The sequence below is a fragment of the Pleurodeles waltl genome, chromosome 6 (genome assembly GCF_031143425.1).
Source record: "Pleurodeles waltl isolate 20211129_DDA chromosome 6, aPleWal1.hap1.20221129, whole genome shotgun sequence".
Taxonomy (NCBI): Eukaryota; Metazoa; Chordata; class Amphibia; order Caudata; family Salamandridae; genus Pleurodeles; species Pleurodeles waltl.
In genome coordinates this window covers 1,443,250,508-1,443,270,221 of record NC_090445.1, presented here as the reverse complement: position 1 = coordinate 1,443,270,221, position 19,714 = coordinate 1,443,250,508, and the positions used below count along the sequence as shown (strand labels likewise).

General features: G+C 42.5%; 1 protein-coding gene across 3 annotated transcripts in view; it reads right to left on the bottom strand.

Moving 5' to 3' along the window:
* Positions 1-19,714, bottom strand: part of SAMD8 (sterile alpha motif domain containing 8) — a 207,374-nt gene that overhangs the window by 58,586 nt on the left and 129,074 nt on the right. For 2 of the 3 annotated variants that reach the window (XM_069240866.1, XM_069240868.1), the window contains exon 2: positions 8,135-8,727. In XM_069240866.1, the coding sequence (XP_069096967.1) occupies positions 8,135-8,727 (593 nt within the window). The remainder of the gene's footprint in view (positions 1-8,134; positions 8,728-19,714) is intronic. The other variant, XM_069240867.1, reaches the window with a different exon arrangement.

Sequence of the window (19,714 nt, the reverse complement as noted above, 5' to 3'; positions counted from 1 at the left end):
TAACCATTCAGCCTTAGGTGCAAGGCTGAAGAGTGATCAGTCTTTTTTTTCTGTCTCCGAGTTGTGCTTGTATACCAGTGCTGGTGTCCCCTTGTGTGTAACTGTGTGTATGTTTGGGCCTAGGGCATTTTGATGTCCCCGTTTCCTCTCACTAATTCTGGCCACGCTCCACCCTCATGCAAAACAGCAGTGCATCTTGTTATTAGGCTGAACAGCGTTTGGGCATGAAGAGACCTTTCCAGCTGCAGCTGTACTACTGGCAACAATACAATGTGGTTGGAGGCAAAATCTTTGGTGGGGGCTTTTGCCCTTGTAGTCCAACGAATCCTGTCACTGACAGCTCTACTGGGTGTGGCAGACTTGGACGCAGACTTTGGACATCTCTGATTTCTTTACTGGTGTGCCTGGCTGCTGGTGGCAGGGAAACGTCCACATTGGCTACCACTTTGTAGAGCTAGGCTCGGTCTGCTCTTGTGTCCGTGTATCGGATTCCAGGGGACCAGCCACCTGAACTTTGGAGTCAGTGAAGTTGGGAAATCAAGTTTTTCCGAGGTCACAAACCCCATACAGGGTCCCAGCTCACTAGCCCAAATGTGCAACAGGGACAGTCCTCTCAGCAGTGTTTCCCCTCTTTGTGCAGTTAATAGCAGCCAAGACAAGCACTCTTCGGTCTTCTCTTCTTCTCCAATCGTGAACTAAGAGTAAGGATGCCAGGGGTGTCCATTTTATCTCTGAAACATGCCCTGAGGGAGCCACACAGTGACTAGTCAATGGACTACTGGGTTCCATCCTCTCCAGTGTTGCAGTTCCTGTGATGTGTGGAACCTGGCTATCCCAGAGTGCTTCATTCCTGCCCCTTCCATAATGGCACGACTTTTCCTTGTCATGAGGAGCAGGGAAGCCCCACCCGTGGGGTGAGGCTACCAGTGAGCCACACGCCCATGGGAAAACTGGTACCAACACTGCTTTCGCCCTCTTGCCCCGGTCTCCTAGATGTCTGCTTTAAAAACGGCATCCTGCTCAGCAGGGTTGATAGTAGTGGCCATTCAAAGACGGCTTCACCTTTGAAGCTTGCCTTTTGGGCCAATACCCTTTGCAGCCTTCCTTGGGGTGAAGGTCACACCTCATTCCAAGGCTAATGCTTTTGTTCCTGGGCATTATTCACCTGTCTCAGAGGAGGTCAGAAACCGCGTCTAAGTGTGAATGGTCTTTGATAGGCCACTGTATTAGCTGGAGTGCAGGGTAGCAACTTTCTAAAACTTGCATAAAATTAATAGGGTCATTAAATTTTATCTGACCACAATTTTCCCATTAATTTGATATCTTACTTGACCTTGTTAGGTGGTCCTATTAAGGAGTTAAACAAGTTTAAGTGTAAACCGTTTAATCCAGTGTTAGCCAATGGGACCCCTAACCTTTGCCAGCAAAACAACAATTTACAAATGTTGCTGGAAGACATAAAAATATGTCTACCTTAAGAATATATTGCTCCGTGCCATAGGAATTGGTAGGCCTGCTTAGGGGAGTCTGAAATGTATTTAAGGGAAGAGGCCTCTTTGCCATTAGGGGTATTGGCAAAGTCGAGTTAGCAGTGTGGAACACTGCCCTTTCAGTCCGCAGTGGCAGGCTGAGATGCTCATCATGTTCTGTACACACAGGATGGCCCAAACAGTGCTGCAGTCCTGTGTGGGCACCGCCTTGTACGCCCTGGGTACCTGGGTTTGCCAACTGGGGATATCCAGCTAAACTTACTTTTGTATATGGTTTAACATTGGCACTAAGGTCTGGTTAGCAGGCCTCAGTGCTCTTCAAATTTGGAAAAACAGCAGCATCAATCCTAGAAATTGGGGGTGAACATGCAAAAAGATGCATTTTCTTACAGGGCAGGACAAAGCCTGGGCCATCAGGAAGGCACTTCACCAGCTAGGGCCTCCCAACAGAAACAGAAGTGTTTTTAATATTTGTTACTTCATTTGTGCAGCAGTTTTATAAGCACTGCAAAGTTCATTATATTTGCAGCATTTTTGGGGAAACAATAAAAGTGTCAAGATAACTGATGATTAATGTACCTGCTAGAGAGAGATGGGAGTTTCATCTGGTGGCAGTTAGGACTCATCTAGGGTAGCGCAGATGGTTAATATTCCTGCTGCATAGAAAGGGTACTATACATATCAAAGAACAGGATTTTATGTGCATAGCACAGTGGATTTCTCTGTTTGTCTGAGATTCTTTTGTTACTGTGCAGCTCATAAGTTATGAGCTTAAGCTAACATAGTAAGCTATAAACTCATGACAGAGCTGCATGTAAACTGCATGGTACAAGTTAGAAAGTTATGTTTTTGCAGCAGTCTTTCATTACCCTAATAGTGCTAAAAAAAAAAGGTTAGTTTGGGTAGAAATAAATGGTTATTAGTAAAGCCAATGCTAACCACTGTATTATGTTCTGAATCCTGAGTTTGTGCTTCTCCAGATCAAACACACTTAAAAAACGCCTATCAGTATGGATGACATGTAGATCCTACACCTTGTAGTCCTCTTTGCCATATGTAACATTTTCTATACACTGATTTACACATGTATTATCATCTCTGGATGTATGTGATGTAGAGTGTACCAGCACCCTACTGTGTTATGAGAGGTGCTATAAAACAAATGGAATGCAAGTGACAGAGGGGCTATGGCGAGATGAGAGTCCCTTATGTTTTTACTTCCTTTCCCCACCTTATATTTATGTGAACACGTTTTCTCAGATCTTATGTACCTAAAAATGAAAAACAGAAAATTATTGGGAAATGTTGAACCTGAGCTGAGGATTCAACTTTACAAAATAAAACCAACAATTGGAAAGTTAGTCGTTGTTATGCAGCACCAAGCTTTCCATTAAAGTATTTCGATATCTGCATAATTCTTCAATATAAAATCTTTAGTAATTTGACTATGTGTTTGGTGTATACTTGTCTGTGTATTTTTGTTTTAATGTTTGAAATTTAAAATGTACAAATTGCATGGGTGTCCCAGCCTACGGCACCGATTCAATGGGAGCCTTCAGGAGTCAAAAGGTTGGGAACCACTTGTCTACATTTTATCATTCAGAGAAACACGACTGGTGGCGGCTGTTTCATCTCTTCTATCTCCAAGAGTTGTGTGCAATACCTAGAAGGAAGTAAAGCAACTCGACACAGGAAGGGCCAAAGACGTCCTGTAAACAAAATCCAGTTTTCAAGATACTCTACAAAATGTATGTCTTTTTCCTGGAAGAGCGGATCAACGATGATGACGTTAATAACATTTAGACACAGATAAAAATAACTGTTGGGAATTATGGAACGGATTATAATACTAAATATTGCATTAATAAAAAGAAGTGGCTGTGAAAAGTGGATATGCAACCAATCCAAAAGTTTCTTTGGGGAAGGATAAAAAGAAACAAGCATTTTCAGTGCAACAGGTCTCGCATTACCTCGAGTTAGAGCTATTAGCGTTGTAAAGAAAAAAAAATGCAGCACGATCGCACTATGTAAAATGCAGCATGATCACGCTGCGTAGAAAATAAACAGATAAAGTAGTCCGGACACCATGCTGAAAACATCGAGCCTTGTATGTTTTTAGTAGTTTATCGGTGCTGTGTAGGTGGGCTAAACACTGGAAAAAGCATGACGTATGCATGCCTTTCACAAATGAAAGCAAGTGGATTTTAAAAGGCAAGCCCACGAACCAATGTAAGTGACTGACGTGACATGGGTGTGTGGTTTGAAGCCCAAAGAGAGATTACAGAATGGGACGGAGCGCTTTGCGCTCGCCCATAAAGACAAGTAGGAGTCAGCTCTGGAGGCCACTGCACGACTAGGAAATGCTAGAATAACATCTTGTTAAAGAAACATTTTCCTAACAGTGAGCACTGTTATCTTCCCTTCACAAGAAAAAAGAAGAACTAAAGACGAATAGAGAAGTCAGAGAACTCGTTCAAAAAACACTTGATTGAAGACCCTCAAGCAAGCCACAACAGAAATGAAAACAAGGATTAAGTATTGCTGCAAGTGCTAAGTTTTATAAACTGTAGTGCGCCGGTTGCTGATTGGCTATGCTAAACTCACATACCAAACCGAGCCAGGAAGGTGATTATGCAAATAAGGCTTTGTCCTGCTCCATCTGGAGCAGTCCAGCCCAAACTACCAAGCCAGGCTCTCTCTGACCTGGTCCACAGGCAACCCAATACACGTTTCACCCCAATCAGGACGAAACAACTCTTGTGTTACTTGTTTTCCAGTTCAGGGAGGACCTGGCCTAGCAGTTCAAGCCGGACTGTTGCAACTGGAGCAGGGCCAAGACTGATTTGCATATAGCTGGGTCCAAACTGAGGTGGCATGTTGGTCATAAGAACAATGTGTTGGAATACTATTCCAAGTTATTGTCGATGGTTAAACTTTTTACAAGCTTTCCTCCCACCATTTGTTGCGTGTTTGATGTCATGCTCTATATGGTCAAATATATGCTCACACATGGGTCCCATGTTCCTTATGCCACTTGAACCAAGTTACACTCAACTGGAGAGCTCCATTCAGGGTTAAACTGATCCTGGCTTGTTTGTGTTCTAGTTCAGGAAGTATCTGGCCTAGCAGCTCAGGCTGAACTTTCCCGAATGGAGCAGGGCCAAGACTGATTTGCATATGGCTGGGTCCAAACTAAGGTGGCATGTTGGTCAAAGAATGATGGGTTGGAATGCTAGCCCGAGCTACTGCAAGTGGTTAGACTAAGTGCAAGCATTATTCCCATAAGCTTTTGTGTGTTTTTGGCCTTGCCTGCATGGCTTGGAAACTAATGATTTCTTTCCAATTTTTCCAACCTATGGTCCACACCATCTACCGTTCAAAGAAAAAGTAATCCACGCCACACAGCCCTTGAAGCAGGTGAGGATCTTATCTGTTGCCATCTGCCTAACTTGGAGCTTACCTCAGAGGAATTTTTGCATGAATTCTGATTCACGCCTCCTTGCTCTAGTCTGGGATGTAGGTAAAAGTATCTTTATTCGGTCTTCACAGGCCAGTTATTTGAGGGGCATTTGACCCCAAACTCTGACCAGCCTTCAAGAAAGATCGGGTCACTACGGAATGAGCACTACTTAAATCTGCGACGATATGAGCAGAAAAGAGCTTGGGCTACTGGCCAGCACCAAGCTCTACTGGTAAACCAAGAAAAGTTCAGAAGTGGGTGTCTGCAAGGAAAGGGCTCTTGAGGCGATAAGTCTAAACAATCTACACACCATTAGCAAATAATTGAGTTTCTTATTCTGAATTGAATCTACAGATACTAAAGTATCTGGAGCCTTATTTTAAATATGTAATTTTAACTTGTATTTTCTGAGAACAGTGTGGTAACTTTATATCTCAATTATATTTTTTCTCACACTGTATGTATATTTTATGCAGATTTATAAATATTTAAAAACACAGCACCATCACTCACAGTCGCCGTCACAACAGGAAGGTGAAAAGCACACTTGTCTGAGAAGTACTACCAAGTTGGAGAGGACATGGGCCACAGGCAGAGAAAAATAGAACAGTGAACCACAACACAGTCACACGCATTGTGTTATATAATACTCAGTTCAAACACAAAAGCAAAATGTACATACTGCCTTCATTCACAAAAGAGTTGAATAGGGGTGAATGACATTGTAGTGCTATTCAGCTAGGTATGACAGTGGCATCGGCTGAGACTAGAAACACTGCCTTAATATTGGCACTACAGAACATGGTCATTACGTTCAAAACCACAGCCCCCATTTGTAGGCACTAAATTTAGGGGAGACTGACAAAAATGACTACACAGCCTGCTGGATGACACAAAGTGTGCATCTGAGCTACAGTCTCCATTAAAGCCAGGTAGAAGAGCAGGAGATTATGGAACTACAAGCCCTCTATGCAGCTTCCGACATCCATAAGTGATCTTAGTGATCACAAGTGAAATTCACTCACTTTTCGGCTTGGAAGTTAAAGTCCAAGGTGGATTCTTTTTTTTCCCTTCAAGAGTTGAGGTAAGGTGTGGAGTCCCTGGCTGAACTGCCATGTCCTGTTGTGCCATACCCAATGACACACATTGAATACTTTCAGTCAGAGTCATGCATTGCATATGATACGTAAATTTGGATAACAATAATCATCTTTTCATTGTAACAGAATGTCATTTAAGAATGAGAGTAAAAAACTGTTATGATGTTAGCAGAAACAAACTAATCGTCTTTTTATTCAGACAGGAGAATTTCTCTATTATCAACAAAGGATGGAGCCTTAAAGGAGGTTGTTGAGTTCTCAAAATAATTCCTCTACTGATGTTTACTAAGCCTGCCAACGAATAGGCCCCCATCTCTTGGGCACAGATAACTCCGAACCCCCATGGACATCAGCCCCCCTTCCAATCTCCAGTCACCCTCCGACTCTCATCACGCTCCCGCTGTTCAAGTAAAACCCTCTTGGTGTCAGCTCTCCAAGCATGCCCCCCGTATCCTACTGTACAGCCTCAAGATATTCCTCAATCTCAGCCCTCTCATTTGGTTGCTGTCATCTTCCTGGACCTGTCAAGATCCACAAAATCCTGGTGCCCTCCGCATCTCAGCTCGACCTAGCGGCATCAATATTATTAGCCCTGCATCCTTCTAGATTGATGCTACTTCTTCATGAAACCATGCAGATGGAACTTCTTCCTCCCTGTATACCAGGTGCATGTCAGTGTTCTTTTCCCACAGGCATGCGTTTCTCAGCCCTTTTTCAAAGCACCGTTGTAGATGTTAAATGCTCTGTCCTTGCAGCTCTAGGTTGCTTACTTTCTGCCTTCTTACCATCATGGATCCTAGCACCCAGATTTCTTACATTACAGAGCTCTGCTCTCACTTCAGGTCTCGTAGCAGATCTCAGCTATTCATTTCTGTACCACTCTAGAGCTCTTCTCGCTCTAGTGGTCTCCAGCTAGTTTCCTATATTTCTGCAAAGCACCCAATAGCTCTTCTTTTGGTTCCTGTGAGAGCTGAATAACATTTGATTAGTGAAACAGTCTTCAGGTCAGACTGATTATGGCTGGTCAGGACTAGTGTACTCTTTAGTGAAGATCTTGCCTCCCCAGTATGACCTGCCATTCCCTTCTCATCCCAAATTTTGGGTCACAAACAAGCTAGCTGTGCAGAAAGCTGGAGCGTTCTTCCAAAACAGCGGAGTCAATGAGTAGAGTCAACCTCCACTGGGCACTCAGAGGCTAAAGTTTTTTTAACAGGTATAAGCAGTGGTAATTACTTGCAATATATACTTCAGTTGGGAAGCGAGAAACATCTGCCAAGAATGCATACAATGTCTGGTTAGAACGTCTGTCTTACTTACAAAGTACCAAAAGAAAATTCAGTCACCTGACAAGTTTCAAAGTTCCACAAGGTAGGTATGTTGGTTTCTTTTTCTCGTGCTCTGCCTCTCTCTCTCTCTCTCCCTCGCTCATAAAATTATTCTTCATTTTTATTGTGTCTCTGCTGTATGCGCTCAATGTTTCCGAAGAAACACTTGCACTACTGATGTTCAAGTTATAACTGTGATGTTTGTTAGGAAAGTGTGTGCAGTCGAAGACACTTCTGTTCTATTTAGGAGGAAGCCTTGCACTTCTTCTGGGAGTTCTGTACCCTCTTCTGTTTGTGAAGAAGCCTGCAATGGTACTGCCTTCTCTAGAGAGTGAAAGTGTGCGGGAGCGAGCAAGTAACAGAATGCACAAGGGGTGTGCAGGAGGTAGACCAGTGCTGTACTGGGTGGGTGCACATGAGTAAAACATCTTGCACTGCTGATGGTTGCGCTGTACCTGCTTCTCTGTAGGGAAGGATGCACTAATGTTTTCTGTGCTGTAACCTGTTTTGAGTGAATAAAGAATGTACTGCTATTCTGTTGTCTGTATGAAAGGTAATTTTGCAAAATTGTGGACTGTCCTTTATCTACTCATAGTGGGAAATGGCAGATTCCATGGTCGCGGACCATGCTGTTTAATTCTCTTTGTAGGTAACTTGTGATTTTGCTTCTATTGCAAATAAATCTGAAATCTTTCACAAGCAACAATCCACAGAACCATACTGAAAATAACCACCAAGCACAAGAGGGTGTGCTCTTACCTGTCGAGGAATATGTCGGGCAGTGGTGGGTAGGTCTGCATGTCCGGCACCCGCTCATGGACAATCACCATCACAAACGATGTGAAGCCGAACACGATGAAGACATAGATGCAGCTCAGTGCAGTCTTCCAGTACTCGGGGTCCAGCCTCCTGGGGGGCTGCTTGTGCTTCCCATTTGTATACTGGAACTGATCTGCACCTGCATCCTTTGGGGAGGCATCACAGTCCCTGACCAGCTCCCCGTTGCACAGCCAGTCCCCCCCATGGAGGGAGCTGGTGCTTGGGGAGATGGAGACTGGGTGCACCTCGCTGCTGATACCCAGTTCCTCCAGGACATCACTGTGCTGTTTCTGGAGCTTGCGGATGCACAACATCAGCCGCTTGATGTCCCCTAGGACTTTAATCTCCAGGGGTGGGGAGCGCAGGTCATACTCAGTGAGTGCCATCAGGGCAATGCCATCGAGCCGATGCCGCACGCACAGCACGTCCACGTACTCATGGAAGCCCTCCTCCTTCAGCCACTTGGCCACATGCTTTGTTGTCCAGCGCCGGATGCAAAGCTGGCTGCCGCTGGCCATCGCTGTGGTTATCTGCTGAAAAGGGGAAACAATTTCTATCAGTGGACAAGACAAATATTCAATTCGCAGACTAAGCTAATTAATTTTAGCTTGTACGATTCTCAAAGAAAGGAGTGCCTGCATAAAGGAACTTGTGGGAACCCAATGTGATTGCAGACATGGAATAGGCCACTGGGAAATCAAGAGATATCATGAACAGTGGAGGCCTGAGAGGCGCAATTACAAAATGCAATTAAAAAGCAAGGTCAGGTGAAAAGAAAATAGTTTAACAAGTATAACTCTTTGCTCACTGTAACACAAGGAAATTTGTATTACTTCAAAGGGCTGGCACATGCTGCTAAGAAACTGACCAACATGTCTACATACACCCAATGTCACCTTCCAAACAACAGCCCCACCACCATGAGGCTCCACCACTCCACTCACCCATACTACCACTGCAGATGGAAGTTGTTTATAGGTTTCTGGACGCTGAAAGCCTGACTCAGGAGCCTCAGTAACAAATCACTGGTACATGGGAAGGCTGAGGCCCCCTGTCCTACTGTTTTAGTGATGAGGCAGGTGGTTTAAAATGAGAGGGTGCTGCTGGTATCTTCAGTGGCACTGGACCGAAAGACAGCTTAAACTGTTATTAGTCAAACTACTGCAATACCCTGTGTCTCTGGAGGGTAAAGCACAGGCTTCCTCCTTCACTACAGTGCAAGAGTTCAGGGCTATCCCAAGCAGATGCCACTGAGCAACGTGCCCCAGACTAAGTGACAGGTCTGCGCTGCTCTTACTGGCCTCTGAACAAAGATGAATAAATATTCAACATCATATAAAGTTCATATTAAAAGCCACCTGTTTTAGATCCACAGAAACAATATGCTTTCCTAAGGTTGCATCCAGGCCCTTGCACTTTCCTCCCCTGCACGGTCTGATGGAGTACGACTGTACCAACCTATTCCTAAAAACTGGCCATAGAGGATCTTAACAGTGCATAGGAGTGAAGGGTTATCCATTCTTCAAAGGCAACACCTGCATCTAAACCAACCTGTAATGTAGTTTAATACATGTTATTAAACAAAATAGTCCTCCATACCCATATAAACAAAAAATTCCATTAGTTGAGAAACAGTTACAGTTCTGACGTTCAAAAACATCTATCTGAATGGCAAAGCCAGTATGTCTATCACTGGCTGCCATTTTTCTGGCTTGGTCAAAATTTGATTTAATTTTTTCATGGTATTTGTAAAACTTTGTTTTGGGCTCAGTGCTCTTGCAAATACTAAAGAAACAATTGGCTAAAAAGAAAAAAAACTTTTTCAGCCTCAAAAAGCATACCATACTAGTCCCCAGCTGCGAAGGGGACAACTTCGTGTGCACCAATGGTCTCCTTGTGAAATACAAGGAGACCATTGGTGCACACGAAGTTGCAGAATGCAGAAAGTGTAGAATGCATCACTTACAGTGAAGTTAGCCATCGGCTGAGTGGGCTGACCCACTGCTCCCTGCTGAATGCTGTAGTGAGCAGAAGAAAGATGTGAATGACTTAACAGACCAGTTGATGAAGAGGACTGGCTGAAAGCCTCCATAAATCAGTATACATAAAGTTTTAGTAAACCAAAAAGGTCTTGGCTAATGCTAAACCTAAAAAAACAAGAGGGAATGATTGCTGCAAGAACATTTTCAACAGCAGACTCCTGGATTCTGAATAGAGCACATTTACTGCAGATACTCTTCTAATCATGTGAAAATGTGTGGGAAAATAACAATAAACAATGGGACAGATCACCTCCGGGACTCATCCCACATATATATTTTCGAGACTCACATGTTGTCTTGATCCTAGCAACCCCAGTCTTAGCTTTAAAAAATTCATATAAAATATGGAACAGAGATAAATAAACACTGTATGAACTAAGGCCTATTTCAATTTTAAGATTAAAAGGTTACTGAGATAAGCAGTGTCTTGAAAACTATATCGTCTACATATTAACTGTTGTAAACCACTTGTCATTCAGTATGTCACAATTAGGTTCAAATATTTAAAAAAATCAGTCCAATATTATCCTGCAGAAACGTATTAAATTAAAGTGAGCCTACACCATGACTCTTTCCATTCTCTGCTAGTGAGGGAATGGTCTCCAGTTAGATTTTAGGGAAAAGATTTAAAGCTGTGGTTTCTGCTTGCACTGCTGATGATTTGATGCACAATTCAAGTTTCACTGATTGTATATACTGGGTAACAACAAAGCTGTTCCTTCAGGCTGTATACCAGCTTCAGGACCGTTCTATAAAGCAGGTTCTTGAAAATCATATAAATCGTTATTGACCATTTTGCCTTGAACGGCATTTGCCATCAGAATAACCCTCCATATCCTATACTTTATCACGTCAATGCATTTGTTATGACAAGGGCATTATTAGCACCATCTCCTTCTTGGGTACCCAAGACAAGTCCAAGATGTAGCATGAGTTTAAGGGATATCTGAAATGAGATGGGGGAGGTGAAGTGAGAGTAACAATATCAGAGAAATGAAATACATTAAAACCAATTACCAATTGTATAACTTTTGAACTAAGGTAGCAGTAGCTCATAATGGCACAACTAGACTATTAAAAAATTGAACGGATGATTGTTAACCGTAGTTTAAGGTTCTCTGCCTAGTTTGATAGTTTTCCTGACATTTCCATCTCGATGGGCCATATTCTCTGTTAAAAAGTTAAATGGTAAAATATTCTAAACCTTATTTTGGTCCAGGAACAGTATATAAATGTGTAATTTAAATAAATGACATCCATGTACTTGTATTTGGAAGACCTCACAAAAGGGATCCCGGTAGAGTACATGCGCAGGTCTCCCGCTTTCTACCCAAAACAAAGATTTTGGGTTCCATTTATACTTATGACAATTATGTTCTGGCCACAGTAGCCTGCAAGCCTACAAATCTAGCAATGTACCCCTACGGGCATTATTTACAGTATGATCAGAAGATAAAGCAATGAAGTGAGAGATCTGGACAAAATGTGTTGCAATAGTTTACAGTATTGGTACTAGTTAAGTAACTAAACGATGTACACCGACCCAGAGTGCCAACAAAGTTTTTCCTGCACACAGGCTAACGTAAGTTCTTCTCATAATATGGATGAGGACAATACCACACTGTTTTGAAATAAAACTCCTTACTTTTGCCAGTCATTAGCCAGGTCAAATATAAACAATGTAAATAGAATTGGTGCCAAATTGCACCCTGGCTTCGAACCACTGGGAATGAAAATCCAAACTGAGAGTCCTTACTCTTTCCCTGAATCTACTAGCAATATGCTTTGGAAGCGAGAAGCTGATACCTGAAAGATTTGCACAAAATCTATTAAACACCCTTGCCTAACATACATGGCAGATCCTCGAATGCAACTCAATGATGGTGCAGCCGGTCACATTTAAGCACTGGAAAACCCTGGTGGTACTTCTCAATTAAGTAGTCTGCTCATGTATTTACATGAGGGCTACAAAGTGAGTGACGTCAGCCCTTTTGGTTTACTGCACACTTGGCTCTCCAGCAGGCACCAAGCAGAAGGGCCAGTGGAGACCTCCTATGCTCCACAAAACAGCAGTGCTTCTGGAAAAATGAGACCGTAATTTCTGGGGAAAGATGGGTTGGTTTTACGTGTAATGGTAACAAATTTATTTTTATAGAAATGTTGTGCATGCACGTAAGGGGGCGGGGGGTCATTAAACACTGCAGTAATAGAGAAATGAGTAACAGGAATGAGAAAGCAAAGGTGAACAAAAGATTAAAAGGTCTACCTAACCAGCAGGTAAAGAATAAGAAAATTGGTATGATCTCGCAGAGAATATCTCATATTAACTTTTTTAGTTTTTAACTATAATGAACATTATTGATCGCATGATGTCGCTGGTCAATGTAAAATAAGAGAACACACAATTAAAAACACAGACATAAACTATAAGAAATTAAATACGGAAAAAGTTTATTATCCACAGTGTGAAACCATAGTTAAACATAGGGACAAGAAGACCTCACTCCACGTCATATCGGATACCTTCATTTGAACTAATGTCCCCAATCTGGAGAATTGTTGCAAGCACATGGTGTGGGAACTAAATGTTAGCCAGTCCAACAGAGAGGCTGCTTGAGAACATATAGAGCTTTAGCCATTTATGTGCCAATAATGGATCAAAACCGTGCACCTGACACTGTTAGTGCAGCAGAACTCGCTGTGCAATAGTTGAGGCCTGCTCACCAGAATATTTGGGAATTCTGCACTGAAAAGTCAATTTGTCAGTTCCACTGAGTCCTTGCACCAGGAGAAAGCCGGGTTTGCCTCGAACAAATGCTTCACCCTCCATAACAAGAACTTTTGTACACTAAATAATATTATTGGAGAACTTTTTCACCCCAAAACACAAAGACCATCCAAACTGCACTTTTCGGACAGCATCAAGATATTTGGGTAAACTCTAGAGATTAAGACATGGGGGCCATCTATCTTAGGGTAAATCAAACAAGAGGCCTGGGTAGCTTCACAAGGAAGAACAGAGATCACAGTACTCTCTGTAATTACAGTGAAAATATGACCTAGTGTGTGAGGATATAACATGACCATTCTGGGCTATTATTTTACCACATAAAGCAGTCGAGCAACAGTAATTTAATTTGAACCAATTGGACTGAGGTACCAAACTACAATTGTGCAAGGGAAGCTTTGGAATAGAGCAGCCTGACCCAGGTCACATTCAGAAATCCATCGGAGAAACCAGCCTAATGTACCCTGTAGCCTTAAAGGAGTTGGTATGCTGTTTTAAATTTCATAGTCCTTTGACTTGGTCTCCCTGTCTGACACATCAGCAATTGGTAGGTTCAGCAACACAAGTGCTGGGCAACAGCCATGTTCTGCCTTCCCCCATCTGCTTACTCGCACATTGATAAGCTCTACTTTCCCTTGTGCTCACTGAGAAGATGGTGGACTCCAGTCACAGTCTCTGGTTACTTGTGAGTGAAGGAAAGAGGTGCACTCTTGTTCTGGCTCCACAATAATAGATATACTCAGTCTCAGCTCCATTGCTCTGACCAGTAAGTAGATCATATGTACTGTGTAATTTTGAAAATCAACATATATATACATATATATATATATATATATATATATATATATATACACACACATTTATATATATATATATATATATATATATACACACACATATATATATGTCACTTAACCAGTGTACATCTGTTCGTGGCATGTAGTGCTGCAGAGTCACATGCTAGCTCTTCCGACATTTAGTGTTGGGCTCAGAGTGTTACAAGTTGTTTTTCTTCAAAGAAGTCTTTTCGGAGTGACGGGATTGAGGGACTCCTCTTCTTGGTTCCATTGCGCATGGGCATCGACTCCATTGTTAAATTGTTTTCCCGCAGAGGGTGAAGGAAGGAGTGATAAGAGTATAGAACTACAAAGAGATGTCCATGCAAATGTAAATGTATATACATATGTACAAATGTTAAAAACTTAAACGACTACAGGATTCCTGGGAGGAGGGAGGGTGCATGTGAATCTGCAGCACTACACGCCACAAACAGATGTACACTGGGTGAGTGACATTTTCCGTTCAATGGCATATGTAGCTGCAGATACACATGCTATGCCTAGACCACAAAGCAGTTTGCCCTCCCAAAAAGCTGTGGCTAGCCTGTAAGAGTTGAAGTTGTTTGAAATGTCTTTAAGACAGCCTGGCCTTCAGTGGCTTGTTGTTGTGCGAAAACATCAACACAGTAGTGTTTTCTAAATGTATGGAGAGTTGACCATGAAGGTGATTTACATTTATCAACCATTGGTATGTTGCCTAAAAATGCCATTGAGACACCTTTCTTTCTTTCTTGTAGAATGTGCTTTAGGAGTGATTAAAAGTTGTCTTTTTGCTTTGATATAGCATGTCTGTATACATCTAACAATCCACCTTGCTAAACCTTGATTTGATATAGGATTTCCAGTATGTGGCTATTGGAAAGCTACAAAAAGTTGCTTTGTTTTTCTAAAATCTTTGGTTCTGTCTATATAGTACATAAGAGCTCTTTTAAGATCTAGGGTATGAAGAGCTCTTTCAGCCACAGAGTCAGGCTGTAGAAAGAAGACTGGCAATTCCACTGTTTGGTTGATGTGAAATGGAGATACAACTTTTAGTAGAAATTTTGGATTTGTTTTAAGCACAACTTTATGTTTGTGTACTTGGAAAAAATATTCTTCAAGAGTGAATGCTTATATTTCACTAACTCTTCTTAGAGAAGTAATAGCTACAAGGAAGGCGACCTTCCATGTTAAAAACTGAAATTGACAAGAGTGCATGGTTTCAAATGGTGGTCCCACGAGTCTTAAGTACGATATTTAAATTCCATGATGGAACAAGTGGTGTTCTAGGTGGAATAATGAGTTTTAATCCTTCCACAAAGGCTTTAATAACAGGAACTCTGAATAAAGACGTATGCTGAATAGTTTATTAAGTATGCAGATATTGTCGTAAGATGTATTTTGATGGATGAGAAAGCCAAATTTGCTTTCTGCAAATGAAGTAAGTAGCATACAATATTTTGTATAGATGCGGTAAGTGGATCAGTGTTTTTAGATTGACAGTAGTAGACTAGTCTTTTCCACTTGTTTGCGTAGCATTGTCTAGTAGTAGGTTTACGAGCTTGTTTAATTACTTCCATACATTCTGGTGGAAGTTTTAGGTAACCAAATTCTATGACTTCAGGAGCCAAATCGCTAGATTGAGAGCACTGGGGTTTGGATGCCTGATTTGACCTTTGTTTCGTGTTAACAAATCTGGTCTGTTTGGTAGTTTGGAATGAGGTACTACAGACAGACTAGGAGTGTTGTGTACCAATGCTGGCGTGCCCATGTTGGTGCTATGAGTATAATGGTGAGTGACGTGAGATGTAGTTTGCTGACTAGAAAGGGAAGGAGTGGGAGAGGGGGACAAGCGTAAGCAAATATCCCTGACCAATTGATCCATATAGCATTGCTCTTGGATAGGGATGTGGGTGTCTGGATACAGTTTTGGCATTTTGTGTTTTTGCTTGTTGCGAATAGATCTATGTCTGGTGTTCCCCACTTTTGAAGTACTTGGGAGTGAATCTCCCATTCGTGTGTTTGATGGTGATTTCTGCTGAGGAGATCTGCCAACTGATTGTCTATCCCTGGAATATATTGTGCTAGTAAATGAATGAGATTGTGAATTGCCCATTTCCAAATAGTTTGGGCTAGAAGGGACAGCTGAGATGAATGTGTCCCGTCCTGTTTGTTGAGGTAATACATGGTTGTCATGTTGTCTGTTTTTATAAGAACATTCTTCTGTTTGATAAGAGGTTGGAACGCTTTTAGGGCAAGAAACACAGCTAATAACTCTAAGTGGTTTATGTGTAGCTATTTTTGTTTGACATCCCACTGCCCTTGAATGGCCTGAGTGTTTAAGTGAGCTCCCCAACTGATCATTAATGCATCTGTTGTAATTATGGTCTGAGGTACAGGGTCTTGAAATGACCACGCCTTCATTAGATTGCTGCGATTCCACCTTTGAAGGGACATATGTGTTTGGCGGTCCATCAACACTAGATCTTGAATTTGACTGTGTGCTTGTGACCATTGTTGTGAAAGGCACTGCTGTAAGGGCCTCATGTTTAGTCTTGCATATGGTACTATCGCTATGCATGATGCCATTATTCCTAGAATCTTCATGATAAATCTTACAGTCTATTGTTGATTTGGCAGTATGAGTGGTATTAAATTTTGGAAAGCTTGTATCCTTTGTATATTTGGATAAGCTAGGGCTAGTTGAGTATTTAAGATAGCACCTAGGTACGGTTGTACTTGTGCTGGTTGAAGGTGTGACTTTTGGTAGTTTAGTGAGAAACCTAGGGTGTGCAGTGTTTCTATAACATAACAAGTGTGTTTTTAGCATTGGGTAAGATCGCTTGATTTTATTAGCCTATCGTCTAGATGTGGAAAGACATGGATGTGTTGTCTTAAGTAGGCCGCTACTACTGCTAGACACTTTGTGAACTCTTGGAGCTGTTATGCCAAATGGCAACACCTTGAACTGGTAGTGTTTTCCTGCTATGACAAACCAGAGGTATTTTATGTGAGCTAGATGGATGAGTATGTGGAAATACGCATCTTTGAGATCTAGAGCAGCCATGTAATCTTGTTTTTGCAGTAGTGGAATAACATCTTGCAGAGTTACCATGTGAAAATGCTCTGACAGGATGTATAGACTGAGAGGCCTGAGGGTGCCATCTTTTTGGGGAATTAGGAAGTATAGTGAGTATACTCCCATTCCTTGTTGAGAATGTGGAACTAGTTATATTGCTTGTTTTAATAGTAGAGATTGTACCTCTTATTGTAACAGAACTGTATGTTCGGGGGACAATTTGTGATATCGTGGTGGGACGTTTGGAGGGGTGGAGATTAATTCTTGGCAATAGCCACTGCGGATAATAGATAATAACCAACTGTCTGTGGTAATATTTTGCCAATGAGAGTGGAATTGCTGTAGTCTTCCCCCCACAGGAGATGTGTGGAGTGGAAGGAAGTCACTGTTTAGGTTGTGTTGTTGCCTGTTTAGAGGTTTGGAATATACATCTATTTCTGAAGTATTGACCTCTATAAGATCCTCTAAACCCATCTCGTTGACCCTGGGTTTGTTTTCCAGGTTTTGTTTGGGAGGTGAAAGCCTCTGAGGATTGTGGCTTAAAAACTCCTCGAAACTGTGGTCTGCGAAAGGAACCTCTATATGGGGTGGTGTATAGAGCGCCCATCGCTTTCGCAGTATCTGAGTCCTTCCTCAGTCGTCAATAGTTGTGTCGACCTCGGGCCAAAGAGGTGCTTTTTATCGAAAGGCATATTACAAACTGCCTGTTGAATTTGTGTTTAAACCCAGATGAGCGCAGTCATGCAGGTCTTCTGATTGTGATGGCAGTGTTTACAATCCTTGCAGCTGTATCAGCAGCATCAAGGGCAGATCTTATCTGATTATTCCTGATCGCTTTCCCTCTTCTACTACCTGCTGTGCCCTTTTCTGGTGCTCCTTTGGGAGATGCTGTATAATATCTTGCATTTTATCCCAATGGGCCCTATCATACCTAGATAGAAGTGACTGAGAATTTGCAATTCTCCACTGATTTGCTGCTTGTGTAGCAACTCTTTGTCCTGCTGCGTCAAATTTTCTACTCTCCTTATCGGGAGGCGGTGTGTGTCCTGAAGACTGGCTATTTGCCCTCTTTCTTGCTGCACTGACTACCACAGAGTCTGGAGGGACCTGGTGAGTGATGTTATCTGGGTCAGAAGGTGCAGGCTTATACTTTTTATCAATTTTAGGGGTGATAATCCTAGCTTTTACAGGCTTGCTAAAAATTTGGTCTGCATGTTTAACCATTCCTGGTAACATTGGGAGACACTGGTACCTGGAATGTGTAAAAGATAGTGTATGAAATAAAAAATCTTCTTCTAATGGCTCAGAGCGCATGGTTACTCCATGATAAGCTGCTGCCCTGGATATTACTTGGGTGTATGCATTTGTGTCTTCTGGAGGAGAAGGTTTTGATGGGTAAATTTCTGGGTCATTGTCTGGGATGGGATCAGGTTCATAAAGATCCCATGGATCTGCCGTACCCCCCTGTGAATATAAAGAATATGTTGGAGAAGGCAGTGGTGGGCTATTCTGAGGAGAGAAAGAGCTGTGGAGATTGAGAAGTATGGAGAGGTAGTGGCTTCTCGTTTTGTTTTTGAACCTTTGCTGGTGGCTGTACAGAGTCTAGTTCCTCTTGGAAAGCTAGCTTCCTTTTGGTTTTTAAAGGAGGTTTAGTGATGATTATTCCTGTCTCCTTATGAATACGTATTCTGGACTGTCTCTCATCCATAACCTGTAAAATTGGTTCAATCTCGGGCTCTTCCTCAGAAGTCTTATGAGATTCCATGATTGGTCTTGTAATCGGTCTTAATTTCTTGGAAAGTCCTTGTTCCTCTGTATAGGAGGATCTTTTCGGCTCCGAAGTATGTTGTTTTTTCGGTCCCGAAAAAGTAGTTGAAGGTCTCGGCTCCAAAGCCGTTTGCAGTGTTTTCAACTCCGAAGAATGGGCTCTTTTACTGGAGTCTGAAACTGTGCCTTTAACGGATTTGCTCGACTCCGAAGTGGACAGAGGAGTGGCCTTTTTTGGCGCCAACCCCAGACGGTCACCAACAGTCTTTTTTCGGGCTGAACCATGGCCTTCTGCAGTGGTGTACCCAAGGCCTTTAAATGTTTTTTGTGCATGGGTGTAGGGGCAGACGTACTTCCATGCTGGCCATCTGTTATGGGTCTGCCGTCTTCAGATTCCTGTTCGGAGTCTGTGTCTCGGATGGAGACTGCGGTCTGCACCTACTCTTCTTCCATGACGTCAAGATGTTCGCTGCTTTTCGACACCATTTCGAGTCTTCGGGCTCTGCGATCTCGGACTGTCTTCTTTGATCGAAAAGATCGACAGGCCTCACAATCTTCCTCCTGATGATCTGAAGAAAGACACAAGTTACAAACCAAGTGTAGGTCTGTATAGGGGTACTTCGCATGGCACCGAGGTCAGAATCGGAATGGAGTCCGATCCATCAGGCTTTCCACGCGGTAGGCCCGAACAGGCTAGAGTCGGACGCACGCGCCCCAATGGGTGGAAAGTGAAGGTTCCGACAGTACTACTGGTTCGATGCTAGATGGGAAACGCAATCGAAACAATACCGATGAATAAGGTTTTCTGTGGTTTTCCAAATCGAAATCTCAGAGCGAGAGGAAACACGTCCGAACCCAACCGCGGAAAGAAAACAATCTAACAATGGAGTCGATGCCCATGCGCAATGGAACCGAGAGGAGGAGTCACTCAATCCAGTCACTCAGAAAGACTTCTTCGAACAAAAACAACTTGTAAAACTCCGAGCCCAACACTAGATGTCAGAAGAGCTATGCATAGCATGTGTA